The following is a 17,374-nucleotide window of genomic DNA, read 5'->3' as shown; positions in this document are numbered from 1 at the left end:
TTTGATGGCGTGTCTGACAATTGAAATTAAGTGTAAAAAATCCAGAAACATCATTATAAGTTGTAAGTATCGTAGTCCTGGTTCTTCTATAGATCAGTTTAATGAACGTATTGAAACATTATTTGGGCAATGTAGGAACAAAACGACTTTAATTTGTGGTGATTTTAATATTGATGTGTTTAAATCAGATGATAATACTAAAATAGCTGAATTTATTAATTCAATGTTTAGTTTAGGTTTCTTTCCGTTGATATTGAGACCAAGCAGGATAACAGCCGATAGTATTACACTGATTGACAATATATTCATAAATCAATCTGACATCAAGACAAAGAATGGCCTTTTTTTAACTGATATTACTGATCATTTACCGGTGTTTACTGTGGTGGAAATGATTAGAAGTGATGAAACATCTCTGGAAAATGTAAATTATACCACAACTAGAAAAAAAAATTCCTGTTGCAATTCAAGCTCTGAAATATGAACTGTTTTGCTCTGATTGGACTGATGTTTATGTTGATGATGTTAACAATTCTTATAAGGCATTTCTTGAAATATTTTTGGGAGCTTATGATAAACATTGTCCTCTAAAATATCATAAGCAAAACTTAAAAAAAAGGTCCCCACCCTGGATTGTTAGGGGATTGGAAAGGGCTTGCCAGAAAAAGAAATCACTGTATCTGGATTTTATAAAAAATCCAACAAAGGAAAAACAAAAAAGGTACAAGGAATATAAAAACAAATTAACTACAATAATAAGGAAGCAAAAAAAGGAATATTATGATCAGCTTTTCCTAAAACACAAAAATAATATTAAGGGTACATGGAATGTGTTAAATAAATTAATAAGAAACACAAAAGAAGCAGGTATAGATATTCACAATAAAAATGGAAAGATCATTGCAAATGAGTTTAATAAATATTTTGTGAATGTTGGCCCTAATCTAGCTAAAAAGCTGCCAGAAGTTGACATTAACCATGAAATAAATAAAAATAATAATACAATGTTTTTGAGCAGTGTAAGCCACAGTGATGTGATCCAAGCAGTACATAGTTTCAAAAGTAAAAAGTCCTTAGATTTTCATGGGATAGATATGTCTCTCATCAAGGAGGTTATCCATTGCATTATTGAACCTTTTACTTATATTTGTAATAAATCCTTTTCAAGTGGCACAGTCCCTGAACAAATGAAAATAGCCAGAGTTATTCCTATTCATAAAAGTGGTGATAAATTATTAGCTTGTAACTATAGACCTATCTCTTTACTGCCACAGTTTTCAAAGATACTTGAGAAACTTTTTGTAATTAGATTTGAAGCATTTACCAACAAGTTTGATCTTTTAAACGACCATCAGTATGGGTTTAGGAAGAATTGTTCAACCTCATTAGCAGTTATGGATTTGGTAGAGCAGATTGCAACAGCAGTGGATCAAAAACTTCATGTAGTGGCTGTCTTAATTGACTTGAGTAAGGCATTTGATACAATTGATCACACATACCTGCTCAAGAAATGTGAATACTATGGTCTTGGTGGTAAAACCAATAAATGGCTTGAAAGTTATTTAAGCAGTAGATTTCAATATGTAAATGTTAATGATATAGATTCACAGCTTGAAAGAGTAATATGTGGTGTACCGCAAGGCTCGGTGCTAGGACCGAAATTATTCAACCTATACCTGAACGACATCTTTTCTGTATCGTCTCGGTTAAAATTTATTATGTTTGCAGATGATACAAATTTCATTTGTATGGGAAAAGATATGAGTAAATTATTACAAGAGGTTGAAAACGAATTGGGTTCAATTAAAAAATGGTTGATTACAACAAGCTATCACTAAATGAAAATAAAACCAAATTTATGATATTTTCAGGGAACAGGGACAATGACGGTGCTAAGCTGTATTTAAATGGAGTCCCAATTAAACAAGTACATTCAACTAAATTCCTCGGTGTGATTATTGATAGTAAACTCAGTTGGAAACCACATATCGAATATATCAAACGGCAAGTGTCTAAATCTATTGCTATACTTTATAAAACTAGTGATTAGGGCTGCAACAACGAATCGATGAATTCGATGAAAATCGATTACTAAAAGCGTTGGCAACGAATTGCGTCATCGATTCGTTGTGTCGCACAACTCTTCCAAATGCGCCCCCCCCCCCCCCCCTTCCCGCCCACCGTTGCGCGCAGACCAGAGCAAGTCAGATCAGCGCGAGGGAGAGCCGCAGATCAGCCCGAGGGAGAGCCGCAGATCAGCGCGAGGGAGAGCCTGCAGACTTGCGCTGCTGCGAACCGGTTCCGCATTGTTGCACAGAGATCCAGGCAGCTGCTTCCAGCGCACGGTGCATTCTCAAAGTGGCGCAACCAAAAAACTATAATTAGCACACGATCGTTCTTGTCTGCACATGTTCTCTATTTTCTGTCTTATTTGTGCCTGAAGCGCTCTGCTGCGGAGCTCATCACCTGTGCTGTGGTGATTTCACCTCACGCAGCATCGAAAACGCGCTCTCCGCTTTGCGGTCAGGAGATCTCTTTGATCTGCTCAAAAGTAACTGATGAGGTGAAAAAGTAAGAATCCAGGCAACAGATTTTCTGGAGAATTATGAGGAGATGCAGGAAGATGAGAGACAGACAGGACAGGAAAATAGTTAAATAAAAACAAGAAAACAAAGTAAAATGTAGGTAGATTTATCTCCACTACACGTTTTTACCAGTAAAAAACAATAAGTTATACACATGTCATAGTTATACATCTGATACAATCATAGGCGTCATTTTAACCGGGGACGCCGGGGACATGTCCCCGGCAAAATTTGTGATTGGCAGCTGTGTCCCCCCCACTTTCAAAAACGCCTGCTGATGAGGATTTTTGTTTTACCAGCTCAGATCTTATCCAGGGGTCGGCAACCTATTCCCATCAAAGAGCCATTATTACCCGTTTCCCACAGTATTTCTGGACGGACCTTAATAAGCAGTGACTTAAGTGAAGCAGGCAGGTCGCGCTAGAAAATTTAGTTTAAAAAGACGTCATAAATGTTTTCCCCCGTCATTTTTATTTATAAAATATGAAGTAAAAACTCACAATTTAATTTTCATTCATTTGTCATTAATATGTAGTCTACACCCGTGCGTTAACCATCTTCCAGTAAACGCACAGCATCCAGCCCACCTCTCCAAATGCGTAAAATGTGCATCAGCCGCTAGTTAGGCGCACCATCAGCTGATCAGCCCAGACAAGAGCAGAGCAAATAGAGACAGAATAGAGGATGATTCTGTCTGGATGTGGATGGAGATTACATTTTACAGCAGCCTGATCATCATTTAAATACGTAAACCATCACCTGTCTTCTAGTCCATGCTATCAGCATATATTTTAATTGGTGTGTGTGTGTGTGTGTGTGTGTGTGTGTTTTCCACTTCAAACACTGGTCTAACCAACCAGACCAGCGTGTCCAGTAACGTATTAATGTTACAATTAAACAGTTTCCCTTCATGTAGGCTAGGAACATTTCACCTGCCGTGGCCCGACCGCTTCTGCTCCACACGAACTTTGTGCGTGATCAAATGTCTCTACGCATCATGCGTCTCCATATTAGAGACGGGAACAAGCGCTGTTCAGCCAGTTTCATAATTTCATAAAAAGAACATTTTTCCAAGTGACACATCCCTCAGAGAGACCGGGTTTCCAGACCGCTTCAGTGGGAGGAAATCATTGCATGCACCATGGTTCTGCGCTGCGCTGCGAACCCCTCAGATCTTCAGCTCACTGTCCACTGTGGGCGCTCCGAGCCGCGCTGAACACAGTGTCCAGTATAAAGCTCTGATGTTCTGATGGGAATCTTTTACCTCCGCGATGTGCGTTAACGATTAAAATGTCAGCTCATCCATGTGCATCAGTGTGCGTGGGGGTAATTCTTTCAAACCAAGCAACATCCTTGAGTTCATCTGTCAAAATAAACAGTCAAATGGAAATATATGTAACCTGCCGTTTAACTGTTTTGCCTTCTTGTGAAGATTGTTGCAAAGAGAAACAATTAAACTTGATTAACCCCAGAGCCACCCAGAGCGCATGTGGGAAGGTTCCTCCCACTGAAGCGAGTGTTTTCCAAACCCGGTCTCTCAGAGAGGCTTGTCACTTAGAAAATGTTCCCTGATGATGAAACTTTGGCTGAATAGCGCTTGTTCCCGTCTCCAATGTGGCGACACATCCAGGAGCCGTCTGAGGAGAATCCCAGAATCTCACATCGTCTTCAGCTAATAAAGCGCATATGATTACGCACAAGAGTGACGCGTCAACCCGGTCTCACAGTAAGACCAGGTTGGACCTGTTCAGGTTTACGCAGACAATCTTTACATTTAGAATTGGCATACAGATGTAAAATTAATGCAGTAAAATATAAAGCATTTTATTTAAATATCCATTCATTATTTTACAAACACAGAGCCGCATCAGATGGATGGAAGAGCCGCATGCGGCTCCAGAGCCGCCGACCCCTGTGCTAGCCTACTTTATTGTCCCCAGCAATTTTTAAACCCCACTCAAGTGTATGGTTATTGTCCCCAGCAATTTTTAAACCCCACTCAAGTGTATGGTTATTGTCCCCAGCAATTTTTAAACCCCACTCAAGTGTATGGTTATTGTCCCCAGCAATTCTGGAAACAAACTGACGCCCTTGGATACAATTCAGATCACCTTCAAAACTCAGTCACACACCCAGGGCCGTTTCAAGACATTTTGGGGGCCAAGGCAAAATGTCTCCCCCCCCCCCATAACTGGGCTCCCCAGAAGCCTCTGTGTAATTCATGCCCTCTCCAGGAGTATTAGTTATACAGTGTTTGTAAAAGCCCCTCAGACATTACTGACATGTTCTAATATATCAGATGAAAAACTAAATTATCAGACATGCTGTCTCATCAGCTTCTTTTCTAAACTTGCAAAAAGTAACAAAACCATTTGAAAGCCACTATTTGTGGATTATCTGAAAGTTTCCATGGAGTGTGTGACAACTTATTTTATCATTGATCCTATCGTCTAATCTCACAGCTGAAACAAGCATCCTTAATAATCTGTAAACAGGAAGCTTACCGATGCTGTAGTAAAACAAAAGGTATAATAATTTATTATTAATAAAACCTTGTTGCAGCACTAAAGCATAAAAATGAGATTTTGCATTAAATATGCAAAATATTTACATATGAATTGTTTTAGAGCCCTTTTATTGGCAGAATCTGATATTAATTTAGTTCTTACAAAAAATGGGTCCCAACATGGTTTGTGTGGTGTTGCCATAGTGTGACATCATAGGCACAGATCCCCTGTCCTCTTGTTTGGAAATGGAAATATGATCACCCTACATTAAACAAACTGTCCACCCGGGCTTTTGCACTGCACAGAGACGCTTTGCTGCCTATGACTTCGAATGTCAGTTGAGAGTCAGTCTCATGCAGACTGACCAATGAAGAGAGGGCCTCAAGTTAAGACCCTCTCCTCATTGGTCAGTCCACACGAGGTGGGTCAAAGGTTACTCTGGGCGGGTTACGTGTTGTCAGGCATTCAAGTATTGAGTATATTTACTGCATATTACAGTAAAATATTCTGTATGTGACCACATTATGGTGATCCTCGGGTCGTGATGATGGAGCCCTTGAATATTGTTGCCCAGGGTACAACAAAGTGTTAATCTGGCCCTGGTTCCGCCGTCACATTCCCGCAGAAACTGGTTGATCACACCGGGGCCAGACTACTAGCATGTGGTTTTACAACCACAATGTCCTCGGAAGCAAAAACGCTTTTAAAAGGGAGGGAGGAGTCCTAACTGTTGCTGCAGGCGTGTTGTGTGAGAGTGCAGTTATATACTGGTTAATATATTTTTGGGTTCAGTTGCTTTCATGTGGCCTAATGTGAGTCTATTTGGGATCATTGGAATGATCAGCAGCATTTCTTGATGTGACTTTATGGCAGTTGCCCAGGGCATCATCGCAAGGAGAATGGCATTCATTTACTTTTGTTTTATTTGGTATTTTTTCAGTCATTTTTGGAAATAGTGATCAATTTTGATTAATTCACAGCCTATGTTTAATTACATTTAAAATAAATGTCAACAGATGAGATCAAACAAAACAGATGAGAATTGCCCTTAAGCTGTTTAACTTGGACCAAGCATTTTAGGTCACAGATAGATGTAGCTTAGGGTCTCTGTCTATACACCTTATAAGACAATTTAGGTGATGGCATGTTGTTTTTCTGCTATTGAACTGTTTTCTAATAATGTTGTGTTAAATAAAGTGAAGGAAGGAGAGAAATAACGTTTCCCTAGCAGTTTTTAAAAATTTCCCCATGTAATCCGATTAATCGATTAATCGTGTCGAGACCCCATCCGATTAATCGATTATCCAAATAATCGTTTGTTGCAGCCCTACTAGTGATGTACTAAATAAAAAAGCCTTGTTTTTGATTTATAGCTCTTTAGTTATGCCTTATTTGTCTTACTGTGCAGAGGTTTGGGGAAATGCAGGTAAAACGTGTGTTGAGACTGTATTTAAATTACAAAAAAAAGGCGATTAGAATAGTTAATAAATTGGGATACCTCGAACCAACCCATAATCTATTTAGTCAAACTAAAAAGCTAAAATTAGGAGACATTATTAAAGTAAAAATCTTAAGAGATTCTTCATAAAGTAGTTAATAATAATATCCCAAATTGCATAAAACTTTATTTCAAACCGAGAGATGATCATTATAATCTCAGAGGTGTATTTATGTTTGAATGTGTAAACGCCAGAACTAATGTGAAATCAAGATGTGTTTCCGTTGTTGGTGTGAAATTGTGGAATGAGGTAGATGATGATTTGAAGAAATGTACTTCTTTACTAGAGTTTAAAGCAGGTGTAAAGTGTCACATATTTACAGGGTATGAAAAGTATGTATAGACATTAATGAATTTTCATTGTGGTTATTTATATTGGGGAAAATAAAAGAAATGTATATTGGTTATGTATCTTAGGTGGAAATTAGGGTAGGCTAAAATAAGCATTGCTTCTGCCTATTCCTTTTTTGGTTTAAATTCAAGTTGTTAATATTGTTGTTTTGTTTGAAAAGAAAAATGTTATGTTAATGCTATAAACCAAAATAAAGACCGAAAGAAAGAAGAAAGAAAGATTATGAGTAATCAGAATCAGAATAGGTTTATTGCCATTGTCAGTGAACAAACAATTCACAAACTAGGAACTTGCTTCGGTACTAATGTGCTACATATAACATGAATAATAAGATTAAAAATAGAATAAAATAGAATAAATAGAATAAAAAAAAACTAGAATAAAACTTTCAGCTATAAAAAATGGCAGGTAATGATAACATGGCCGATAACGTGACATTGTGTCAAGTACAGAAGACCAGCATGGTTGTATGTTTATAATCTATTCACAAGTCTAACGGCAGATGGAAAGAAGATGTTCTTATGGCGGGAGGTTCTGGTCCGGATGGACCGTAACCTCCTGCCTGAGGGAAGCGGCTCAAAAAGTCTGTGACCCGGGTGAGAAGGGTCAGCTGCTATCCGACCTGCACGCCCCAGAGTTCTGGAGACGTACAGATCCTGGAGAGATGGAAGGCTGCAGCCAATCACCTTCTCAGCAGAGTGCACAATGCGCTGCAGTCTATGTTTGTCCCTCACCGTGGCTCCAGCGTACCACACAGCGATGGAGGAGGTGAGGATGGACTCAGTGATGGCCGTGTAAAACTGCACCATCATCTGGGCCGGCAGCTTGGCCTTTTTCAACTGCCGCAGAAAGTACATCCTCTGCTGGGCTAATAGAAACGCTAATAAAAATGCCCAATTATATATACAAGTGAATCTAGAAAAATTAGAATTATGGTGCAAAAATCTATTTATTTCAGTAATTCAACTCAACTGAGAAACCATTTAAAGGCTCAGGAACCCTTTGCAGGTGATTTTTATTTGCAATCATGAAGTTCAGTTGATTGAGTTCTTGTTTCCTAACACACGGTGACATTTAAATAGTTTAGATGACCTAATGTTTCCTGTTCATTTATCATGTTCAAGTCTACTTAGTAATTTATAATTTTGTATTATAGCCTTTTATACTAAATTAAGTAATTTCTATTAAATCATTTTTCTTACACATTTTTATTAAATAAATAACAGAATAGTAACTTTCCTGGTAATTAGTTACTTTTATAACATTGTAACTCAGTAAATAACTCAGTCACTTTTTGACAAAGTAACTATAACTAATTACTTTTTAAAGTAATGTTCCCAACACTGCTGAGAGCTAACCTTCAGCCAAACCTTGGCTGTTTCTTCAGGTAAGAACAACCCCGAGATCTTACATAAGTTTGTTTTCCGTTAAAATATTTACATATACATAGTTAGGTTTTCATTTCTTAAGTAGATTTATAAAATGGGTTTTCCCAATTTTATTAATCATCATGCATCCATTTTTACACATGTCAATATTTTACAGATTTACCTGTAAATATATTTGCAAACTCACAGGAAAATGGAGACTATCCAGATTGTGTGAGTTTTAAATCCATATGCAATGCAACACTGTTAAAGTAGCACAGTTCAGTAAAGAAACTGTCCGAATTAAAATGTATTTTACGGTGGCCCTGAAGTGCAAACCACAAAAACAAATCACTTAACGCAACAACAAATTGAAACACGCAGCAACAAATCACTTAATGCAAAAACAAATCACTAAACGCAACAAAAAATCACTACGCGCAAAAACAAATCACAAAATGCTCAACAAATTGAAAAGAGCAAAAACAAAAAACAAACCGGAAGAGGTAGGTACCAATGCAGCAACAACAGGCATCACTGATTGGATGATGGATCCGTTAGCCTTTTGAACCGGAAGTTGTTCTGCGTAACGCATTTTTACAAACATGAACATTACCAGTGATCCACACGTTGCGAATCCACGGGAAGGATGCTTGTAAGAGTGCATTTTGAGGTTGATGACGTCACAGCGCAACGACTAGTACTGTCCGAATTCCAAGAATACTCATTCTCGCGTCCTCAAACGCTTCCTCGCTCCGGCTGTGGATTTTCAACAGGCAGAGAAAATGGGGAGAGCTACGAAGTTTTAAACGTAAGTTTGTTAAAAACTAGCCATAGAAACCTAAAAAGCTTAAAGTGGTTCAGTTCATAGACATTTTTCGTTTGTATATTTGTTTTTAAAATTACATTTTAGGCAGAAATCAGCCAGAACGAGTTTGTATCGCGGGTCCCAGTTTTTCCCGTGTGTGTGTGTGTCGAATTAAACTTGTCATTTGTTTTAAGGACAACGGAGCAAATAAGCATTTTTATTAAGCTTAGAGGTGAAGAGTGAAGCTGTTTACACACACAACCACAGAAGTTCTTCTGTGAAAAGTAGTTTTACATTCGGGGATTTACACAGCTGACGTTATAATGAAGTAAAAAGTTTGTGTGAAGAATATAATTTTTATCTTCTCATGTGGATAAATGTAAAAAAGTGTTTATTGCCTTTTTGTCACCTGTGGTCTCTGATTTTCTCTGTAGGACTGCAGGTGTCCAGGGTCAGGAGAGGCTTTACCTGGTGGTCCTCCTGGGAGAGAGGCCTTCTACTGTCATCATGTTGATGTTATTTAGCTGTTTTGATATTTGAAAACATTTATTAAAACAAATACTAACTGATAACTCTTTCTGGTCATTGATTTTATCACCAATTTTATTATTACAGATGTTTTTGAACATGTTACATGAACAGAAAATGAAAAGATGGTAAGGAGACAAGATTGTTTATAATACGTTACACTTATTTACAGATCAAAACCAGTATGGACCAGTTATGTACGGTTAAAGCAGGATTAACCTGAGTGACTCTTCCTGGATCATTTATTTAAACTGAGTGAGCAGGAAGTCTTTAACAGTGCAGCTGAATCTGCTGCAGGAGGATCCAGACGTGGATGGAGGGCTGGAACAGACCCGTGGCTGGACGTTTCTGGCCAGAGGAACATCATACAGGACGGTCTGCAGAGAGAGCTTTGGGACGCTTCCTCTCACTGTCCACTCCATCGTCCATCTACAGGGCCTGCTGGGCTGGCTCAGACGACTGCTGTTACATCTCTGTGAATAACTTGCCTGTTAACAACAGTGGTGGTCTGCTGGTACCTCCTGCAGGACAGAGCACCACTGACCTCCTCCACTCACATCTTCCTCACGCTCATCCTCCAGACCCACAACTTCACCAGCACAGAGGCAGATGTGCAGCACAGTGCATGCTGACCTGTAATAGATTAAATAAGAGGTTTTTTATAGAAAAATGTAAAACAAAACATAAAACCTGCAGAACACTGGTTCTGATCAGTTTAAAGAAAAGCAGCAGGGAAAACTACAAAGAATTTACATTTTTAAGGCACATCTAATCATTATTAGGCTTAAGTTGAATAAACAAATGCAAATTGGAATCACTTCAATGCTATTTTATTAAAAAGCCTGTTTTTTAAAGCATTTTACCCCCATTTGATGCTAAATAAGTTCTAAGGTCCAATTTACATTAGAAAACATCCTACTGCATTCAACATTTATAATGCATTTGGTTTATATTAATTACCTACATGATAATACTCTGTAGTAATGTGTTGTGTATGTTTAACAAGTTCATTCTGTAGCTTAAAACATACATGAAACCATCTAAAGTTAACATGTAAGTCCTGAAAGTTTCTAGAATAAACAAAGTTACTTTACCTGAAAACAGTTGTGAACAAACGCTGCTGATGGACGTGAAGCTGCTGTAGCTCCTTAATATTCCTGCTCCACTTTCGCTAGCTTTAGCATGTTTCCTTTGCGTGTAGCTGACGCCGCGGCAGTGACGGGACCTACGGGCCACCGTAGAGGTGAAGGCTAGACTGTCCGAATTCAGAGCCGCTGGGTTCCGGTCTGGCAAGGACCCGGCCTTGCTAGACCGGCGAGGACCCATACTCGTAAGCATCCTGCCTGTGGATTCGGACACACCCGCTGACTGCTCTTTCACATAACCACGTTCGGCAGAACAACTTCCGGTTCAAAAGGCTAACGGATCCATCATCCAAGCAGTGATGCCTGTTGTTGCAGCATTGGTACCTACCTCTTCCGGTTTGTTTTTTGTTTTTGCGCTTTTCAATTTGTTGTGCGTTTAGTGATTTGTTTTTGTGATTTGCACTTCAGGGCCACCGTAGTATTTCCTCAGCTGACCAAGTGCAATGGAGAACCTGTACATACCAACAATGTCAAGTTTCGCCTCGTCATCTGTGCCTTTTCTCTTCTTATCTTTGTTTTTCTTCTTCTTCCTGTTGGGAAAACAAATAAAATCAAAGTAAATACAGACTGACTAACATGAACATATAAAAGCTTGTATTGCAGGATGCCTACTTTATTATACCGTTTTTAAAGGTTTGTCTGTAAACTCAAGCTCACTTTAATAAACCCTAGTAACTAAGTGGAGTCAATGACTAAATGAAAAAATACACCAATCTGAGTACTTGTTGCTTATTGACATAATAATAAAAAAAACTCACTACTTCAACCTAGCTTATACCACATAATTATGAACCTCACTTACATCTGCACCGTTTAAAAATGGACTTCACAATTATCAACTTCCGTACTATTGAGGTTCTTTTTTAAAATGTTTTTCTAATTTTTTATTCACCCTGTGTCTTATTGATTTTTAGCTGTTAGTTTTGGGAATTTTGTTGTATTTCCTTTTTATCTTTTATCTGTGTTCGACATGTTTGTATAACGCCGGTTTAATTAACTAACATTTTTAGTGTACAGCGCCTTGTTTGGTTGTAATGCCTTGTGAATGCGCTTTATAAATAAAATTGGATTGGATTGGAATAATACAAACTCCAATAAAATTATCACATGCAACGTCAATGTTAAACTATTGGTCAACCTTATGGACAACCGACTGACCTACAATATATCAGTTTTTATTAAGAAAATTATTAAACAAGTTAAAACGTGCTCCAACTTTATATTTCTATAATGTGCTTTAGCCTAAACTAGCACTTTAGGTAATGCTAAGTGATAACTCCAAAAAAGTAATCGCCCACCAAAAAAAGAAACACCAGAACTAACAAGAATCGACTTTACAAAATTGAGACAAATACTTGCCCTTTATTTGAACCTTTCAAGACCAGCTTAGTCGATTTCACACGCGAATATTCAGCCATTCTGCCACTTAGCGCTAGCAGCTAGTGCTAATAAACAGTGTCGCTGCAAAATACGGAAGCCGTGGAGGCACATATGACCAATCTCGTTTTTCTTTGCTCCACGAGTTGTAAGCAGATATTGTGAAGTAAAAATATTTTAACAGGCATTAATGGAATAAGATTAAAATGAATGGAACAATGTTTCATAAAATAAATAATTTTACTCCCAAGTTTAACTGTGACGTGTTCAAAATAATTTAGGAGTAATATTCTGAGATTTCTCAGAGTAAAAAAGAAAAGGCAGTGCAGCTAATCATTTGCGTTAAATTAGGTCAGAAATGACCTCAGAAAATAAAAGTAGGCATGCTTCTTACACACACACACACACACACACACACACACACACACACACACACACACACACACGCACACACACACACACACACACACACACACACACAGAAAGTGCAAAAGTACTCAAGTTAAGCAGGTGAGAAACTGACCTTATGGATGCTATCTTCATAATGTTTATGCTAATTTAGCTTCATAAAACAGAAATGGCCCAATCAGAAGCCTGTGGCAGAAGGTAATAAATCATTTCTGGACAATGTCAAAAAATAAAATAATTTAGACCATGGCTTGTGTTACCTGCTCAGTAAAAGTCAACATATAAAATAACTTTGTCATGACTCCACTGTGGGGGAAATTTAAAGCAGAAAGATGTCCCCAAGTCAAGGAAATGTCTACAGTGACCAGTGGCATGTGTTAATTTGGTGAAAAGAGTGCAGTGCCGCAGCGAGACTCATGGTGATGCTGTGTTGCTGTGAGGTAAAGCTGTATCAGAATTTGATTAATTTGCTCAGGAGAGTTCCGTAAGATGGAAGCAAGTCTGCAAAGAGGATTTTTCAGGAATCACGAGTCAACATTCTGGGCTGAACTGAGTCCCAGCAGTGCTTATTCTGTCATCTGTCAAATTCTGTGATACTTTGACAGCGATCCTTATTGCTGGTGGGATTAAACAATCATAACGTGCTCTGGCAAAGCCAAGTGGTTAAGCCCGTAAGAACGTAAGACACTGTCAAAAAAAAAAAAAGTAGGCTTACACACACCACACTTGAGAGAGTCGTTGGAGTGAGAGCAACACTTAAATTCTATAATGGTACTTAGCCCTGATTGTAGCATACGACCAGTATGTTTTATTACAGAATATATGGAGAATGTTGATTTGTTCAGGGGCCAGAAAAGGTTATTATAAAAACAAATCGAATGGAAAGAAACATGAAAGTTTCATTGTGAATGCTTGTTTAATTTATTGTACCTGTTATAAAAGGTTTCTAAAACCAGGCATGCTAGAAAGATTTTTAGGATAGGCTTTAAAGTTGGGGTCAGGAATCCATTAAGCCTAAATGTATTTTTATTTTGCTCTTAAATATCCGGATATTTAGACATCTCACCTCAAATTGGCTAACAGCAATGCAGCTCTACCACTGACTTCTTTTGTTTTGCAATGTCGATGCTTAATCTCCACAAATAACACAAGCCTGAAGGAGTTCTGCTGCTGTAGAGTTGCTAATGCTAGAAGTTAGCTGTTACTAGCCAAAACATTCTCTGCTGTTTCCTGGATGCTAAAAAAACAGCCTTGCCTGTTGTGAGAGAAGGTGGTTGGGTCCATCAATGCTAATAGTTACTGTGTAACGTAGATCTGTAAGGATTTTCAAATCCTAGGATTTCACTGTCTGTTTTCTATCAGAAGCTAATGCAGGAGATAGGTGTAGGAGACTATTTTCATGTTCAGCCCTCATGAAAAACGCAGAGTGACAGATTCAAATAAGCAAAATACATTTAAAGCCCTATCACCTTGACTGTCGGCCACTAGACTCACTCTGTCAGAGTCTAGAACAAGTACGACTGGATGCAGTCAAACTTCCTTCAACTAAACAAAAACAAGACTGAAGTTATTGTCTTTGGCAACAAGAAGAGTAGAATGGATGTTACTGTTCAGCTAGACTCCAGAGGAAAAAAAGACAAAAACCGAGATTAGAAATGTAGGTATTATTATTGACTTCGACTTGAGCTTCTCTGGACATATTAAGACTTTAACTAAATCAGCATTTTATCACCTTTATCAAATTTATGAGTCAGAGGTCTCATGTCCAGACCAGACGTATTTATGCTTTTATTTCTTGGTTGGACTATTGCAATGGTCTCTGTAGAGTGGTAAATGTTTTGCTTTTAAGCTTAATATATTACCTTTACTTATGACCAATAAGCTGTGATACTCTATATAAATATAGAATATCAACCTGCTTGGTCTTTGGATGTTTAATCAGAAGATTCTAGGATTCTTTGCTTTTTCAGGGACCAAACACACTTCATCTCAATTCAGACAGTCAGGTTTATAAAAAGCAAGAAATTTATTTTCTAAACAAGTTAAAAACAAGACAAGTTAACTAAAACAACTGTGATGGATGAATCTAGGTGGATGTGATGTATGGTGATTTAATGGTGTGTGTTTATCAGAACCTTGCATCTAGAAGAACTGAGTTCTGGGTGAAAAGAATTTGGTTTGCATTAAACTATGAAGTTGGTTCTTATCAAAATGGCATCAGACACAATCTGGCTGTGTTCTACGTAACGTACCGCTGAGGAGACTCCCTTTCGGATCCGAGATGTCGGTGGGGTCGGGTGACCCCAAGGTACTGAAGTTGTAGAAAAGATCGCAGTATGACCAGGCCGGTCCAGAGTCCTCTCCCAGATCACAGCAGATAGATGAGATTGTTTGCGTCTAGAACAGCTGTTTCTGAATAGCTGAAGGAACCGTTTTGCCGTGTCAGCTGTAGGCAGCTTTTAGCTTGTCGAAAGCTTTGGGTTAAAGAGGGTTCGCTACGGATGGCCTGTCCGTAGCTTTCTCTAGAACTAACTCACCTTCTAGTGAGCTCTGTTTTAATATTCTCATATTATGATTTCTTGGCCAACCGGGATGTGCCATGTTAAGGGGTGTTCACAAGCAAACCTCAGAACGTCACGTCTCTATCAGATACAGGATGCAATGATTTGTGGATAAGAAAATATCTATGTGTCATGACATTTGACTTAACTTTAATTTATCTCTAATGAACCTTGTGTCTGAGTGTAGATAATGATTCACTTGTTTAATCTAAAATTACTGATCATAATATCAAGATGTTTCATTTCAACCACAGTAATTTAAGCACAGATTAATCAACCTTATTAATTTAAGCACAGATTAATCAAAACATTATTGATCATTTCATATAACATTTGTTCATTCCATTTCACGATTGATTAACTCATATAAGCTGGAAATAGTCACTTTATTCAGAGGCATGAGGAATCCTGCGGTGTTATCAGAAGAAGGCTTTGTTTGGGAACACAGGCTCACATCGTGTTCCTCCTGAAATGTCAACAAGGTTTGTAGAACCTTGTTGCTTGTTGGAAGATAGAATGTAAAATCCACCTTAGAGAATGGAATTTATGTCTGCCAGTGACCGGTGGCATGTAGGTCAGTTTTTAGGTGAAAACTGACCATTGCTGGACGTTACATCTCCTAACTGGTCCTCCCAAAAAAGCTGTGAAGCAGCTGCAGCTTGTTCAGAATGCTGCAGCTAGAGTCTTAACAAGAACAAGATCGGGCATGTATTTTGGTCCCATACCATTGAGCGATTTATAAACTAGTAGGAGCACTTTGATGTCTATTCCGTAATTTACTGTAACCAGTGTAGGGATCTAAGAACAGGAGTGATGTGCTCCATTCTCTTTAGACTCTAACAGCCCACCTTTGCTAGCAAACAATTATAGTAATTCCTATTTGTGAAACAGAATAGAAATTGTGGCTTTCAATCATAACGACAACAACACCTATTTTAAGTCTGCACTGTGTGCAATAACCCAGCTTTAAACAAATTCATATACATCTCATTATCCCTCAAGGCCTGATTAAGCCGTTCAAAAATGCATCTTGATGAATCCCCTTAAAACTCGTTTCTTCTTTGTTCACTATGAACATGATGTGAAACCCTCTGAAAAAAATGCTTTGTTGAGTCAAATCCGACATGCAGATTTTGATGGTCTTTCTAAATGGTAAAAAAAAAATCCAACAAATAATAAAAACAATTAACCAGTACTTGTAACGTGTACATTTAACATTATTTTCTTAAAAACTTAATTTCAGCAATGGACTTTTCCATTAAAAAATGGACTGAAAATTAAAAATGTCCTTTTTGGTGATAAATATAATACAGGTAAGAAGCATGGTTACAAATGTCAAGGTCTAAATGTTTGATCTGTCATCTGGGTGAAGCATTAGTTAATCCAGGAACACTTTTATGTCCTTTGTGCCTTTCATGTCCTTGTTAAAGTGTCTTTTGTCTAACAAGTCTCCCTGCTCCATTAGCTGCCTTTCAACTGTGAAAAAGCACATTTATCATCCTTTATATACACAGTTCAAAACCAACAAAACTGCCAGCAGGGAATTGGTTTCCCTTACTTTTTGTTCAAGGTCTGTCAGTCTGTCTGGCTCAGCACCGCTCAGACTTAAAGTGAGATGAAAAAAATCAACCAAAGAGTCGATTTTATACATTTCAGACAAAATAGTTCACAATAAATTTGGTGACTTTTTATTTATCTATAAATCCTATATATGTAAATATATAGTCTGGTCACAACCCATATGAGCTCAGTCATATGTGGAATCAGTGATTGTCTTTTAAACTGTATTCATTGCTACAGAGATCAGTCAACGGGGCATTCCGCCGTACATTGTCAAAGAAGAAGCAAATACATTCTTTCTCAAAACAAAGTTCCTTCATCTGTTCATGTCTCAAAGGAAAGCCCAACACTAAATTGTCCAGAGTTGATAAAAAAATTTTTTTTTCAAATGAGCTCTGTGCTTGAGCCAATGCCATCTTTGTAGTTTTTCTCAGTCACAGCTCTGGTGCTAAGTCCGCCCAACATCTCTCTGCAAACATAGCGTTGTGATTGGCCCAACGTGGTGTATGTGTGTGCGTGTGTGCGTGTGTGTGTGTGTGTGTGAGTGGGGGGGGGGGGGGGGGGGCACTTGTTCCCCCTACTTTTTTCAAAGTAAATTTTTGTCCCCTGCTATTCCCACTTCACTGCCCCAAAACAATATTACGCTATATTAAATAGACTGGTTGAGCACTAGGACCA

At 38.2% G+C, this 17,374-nt stretch overlaps 1 protein-coding gene across 2 annotated transcripts in view; it reads right to left on the bottom strand.

Moving 5' to 3' along the window:
- Positions 1-12,288, bottom strand: part of frg1 (FSHD region gene 1) — a 31,745-nt gene extending 19,457 nt beyond the window's left edge. Inside the window, exons 1-2 of one of the 2 annotated variants that reach the window (XM_054743807.2) lie at positions 12,146-12,288; positions 11,253-11,316 (exon numbers count right to left, since the gene is read on the bottom strand). In XM_054743807.2, the coding sequence (XP_054599782.1) occupies positions 11,253-11,316; positions 12,146-12,208 (127 nt within the window). In that variant the 5' untranslated portion in view covers positions 12,209-12,288. Of the gene's footprint in view, positions 1-11,252; positions 11,321-12,145 lie in introns of both variants that reach the window. The other variant, XM_070550176.1, reaches the window with a different exon arrangement.
- Positions 12,289-17,374: the final 5,086 nt, after the last annotated feature.

The sequence above is a fragment of the Nothobranchius furzeri genome, chromosome 4 (assembly GCF_043380555.1).
Source record: "Nothobranchius furzeri strain GRZ-AD chromosome 4, NfurGRZ-RIMD1, whole genome shotgun sequence".
In the NCBI taxonomy this organism is placed as follows: Eukaryota; Metazoa; Chordata; class Actinopteri; order Cyprinodontiformes; family Nothobranchiidae; genus Nothobranchius; species Nothobranchius furzeri.
This window is presented reverse-complemented; position numbering and strand designations above follow the sequence as displayed.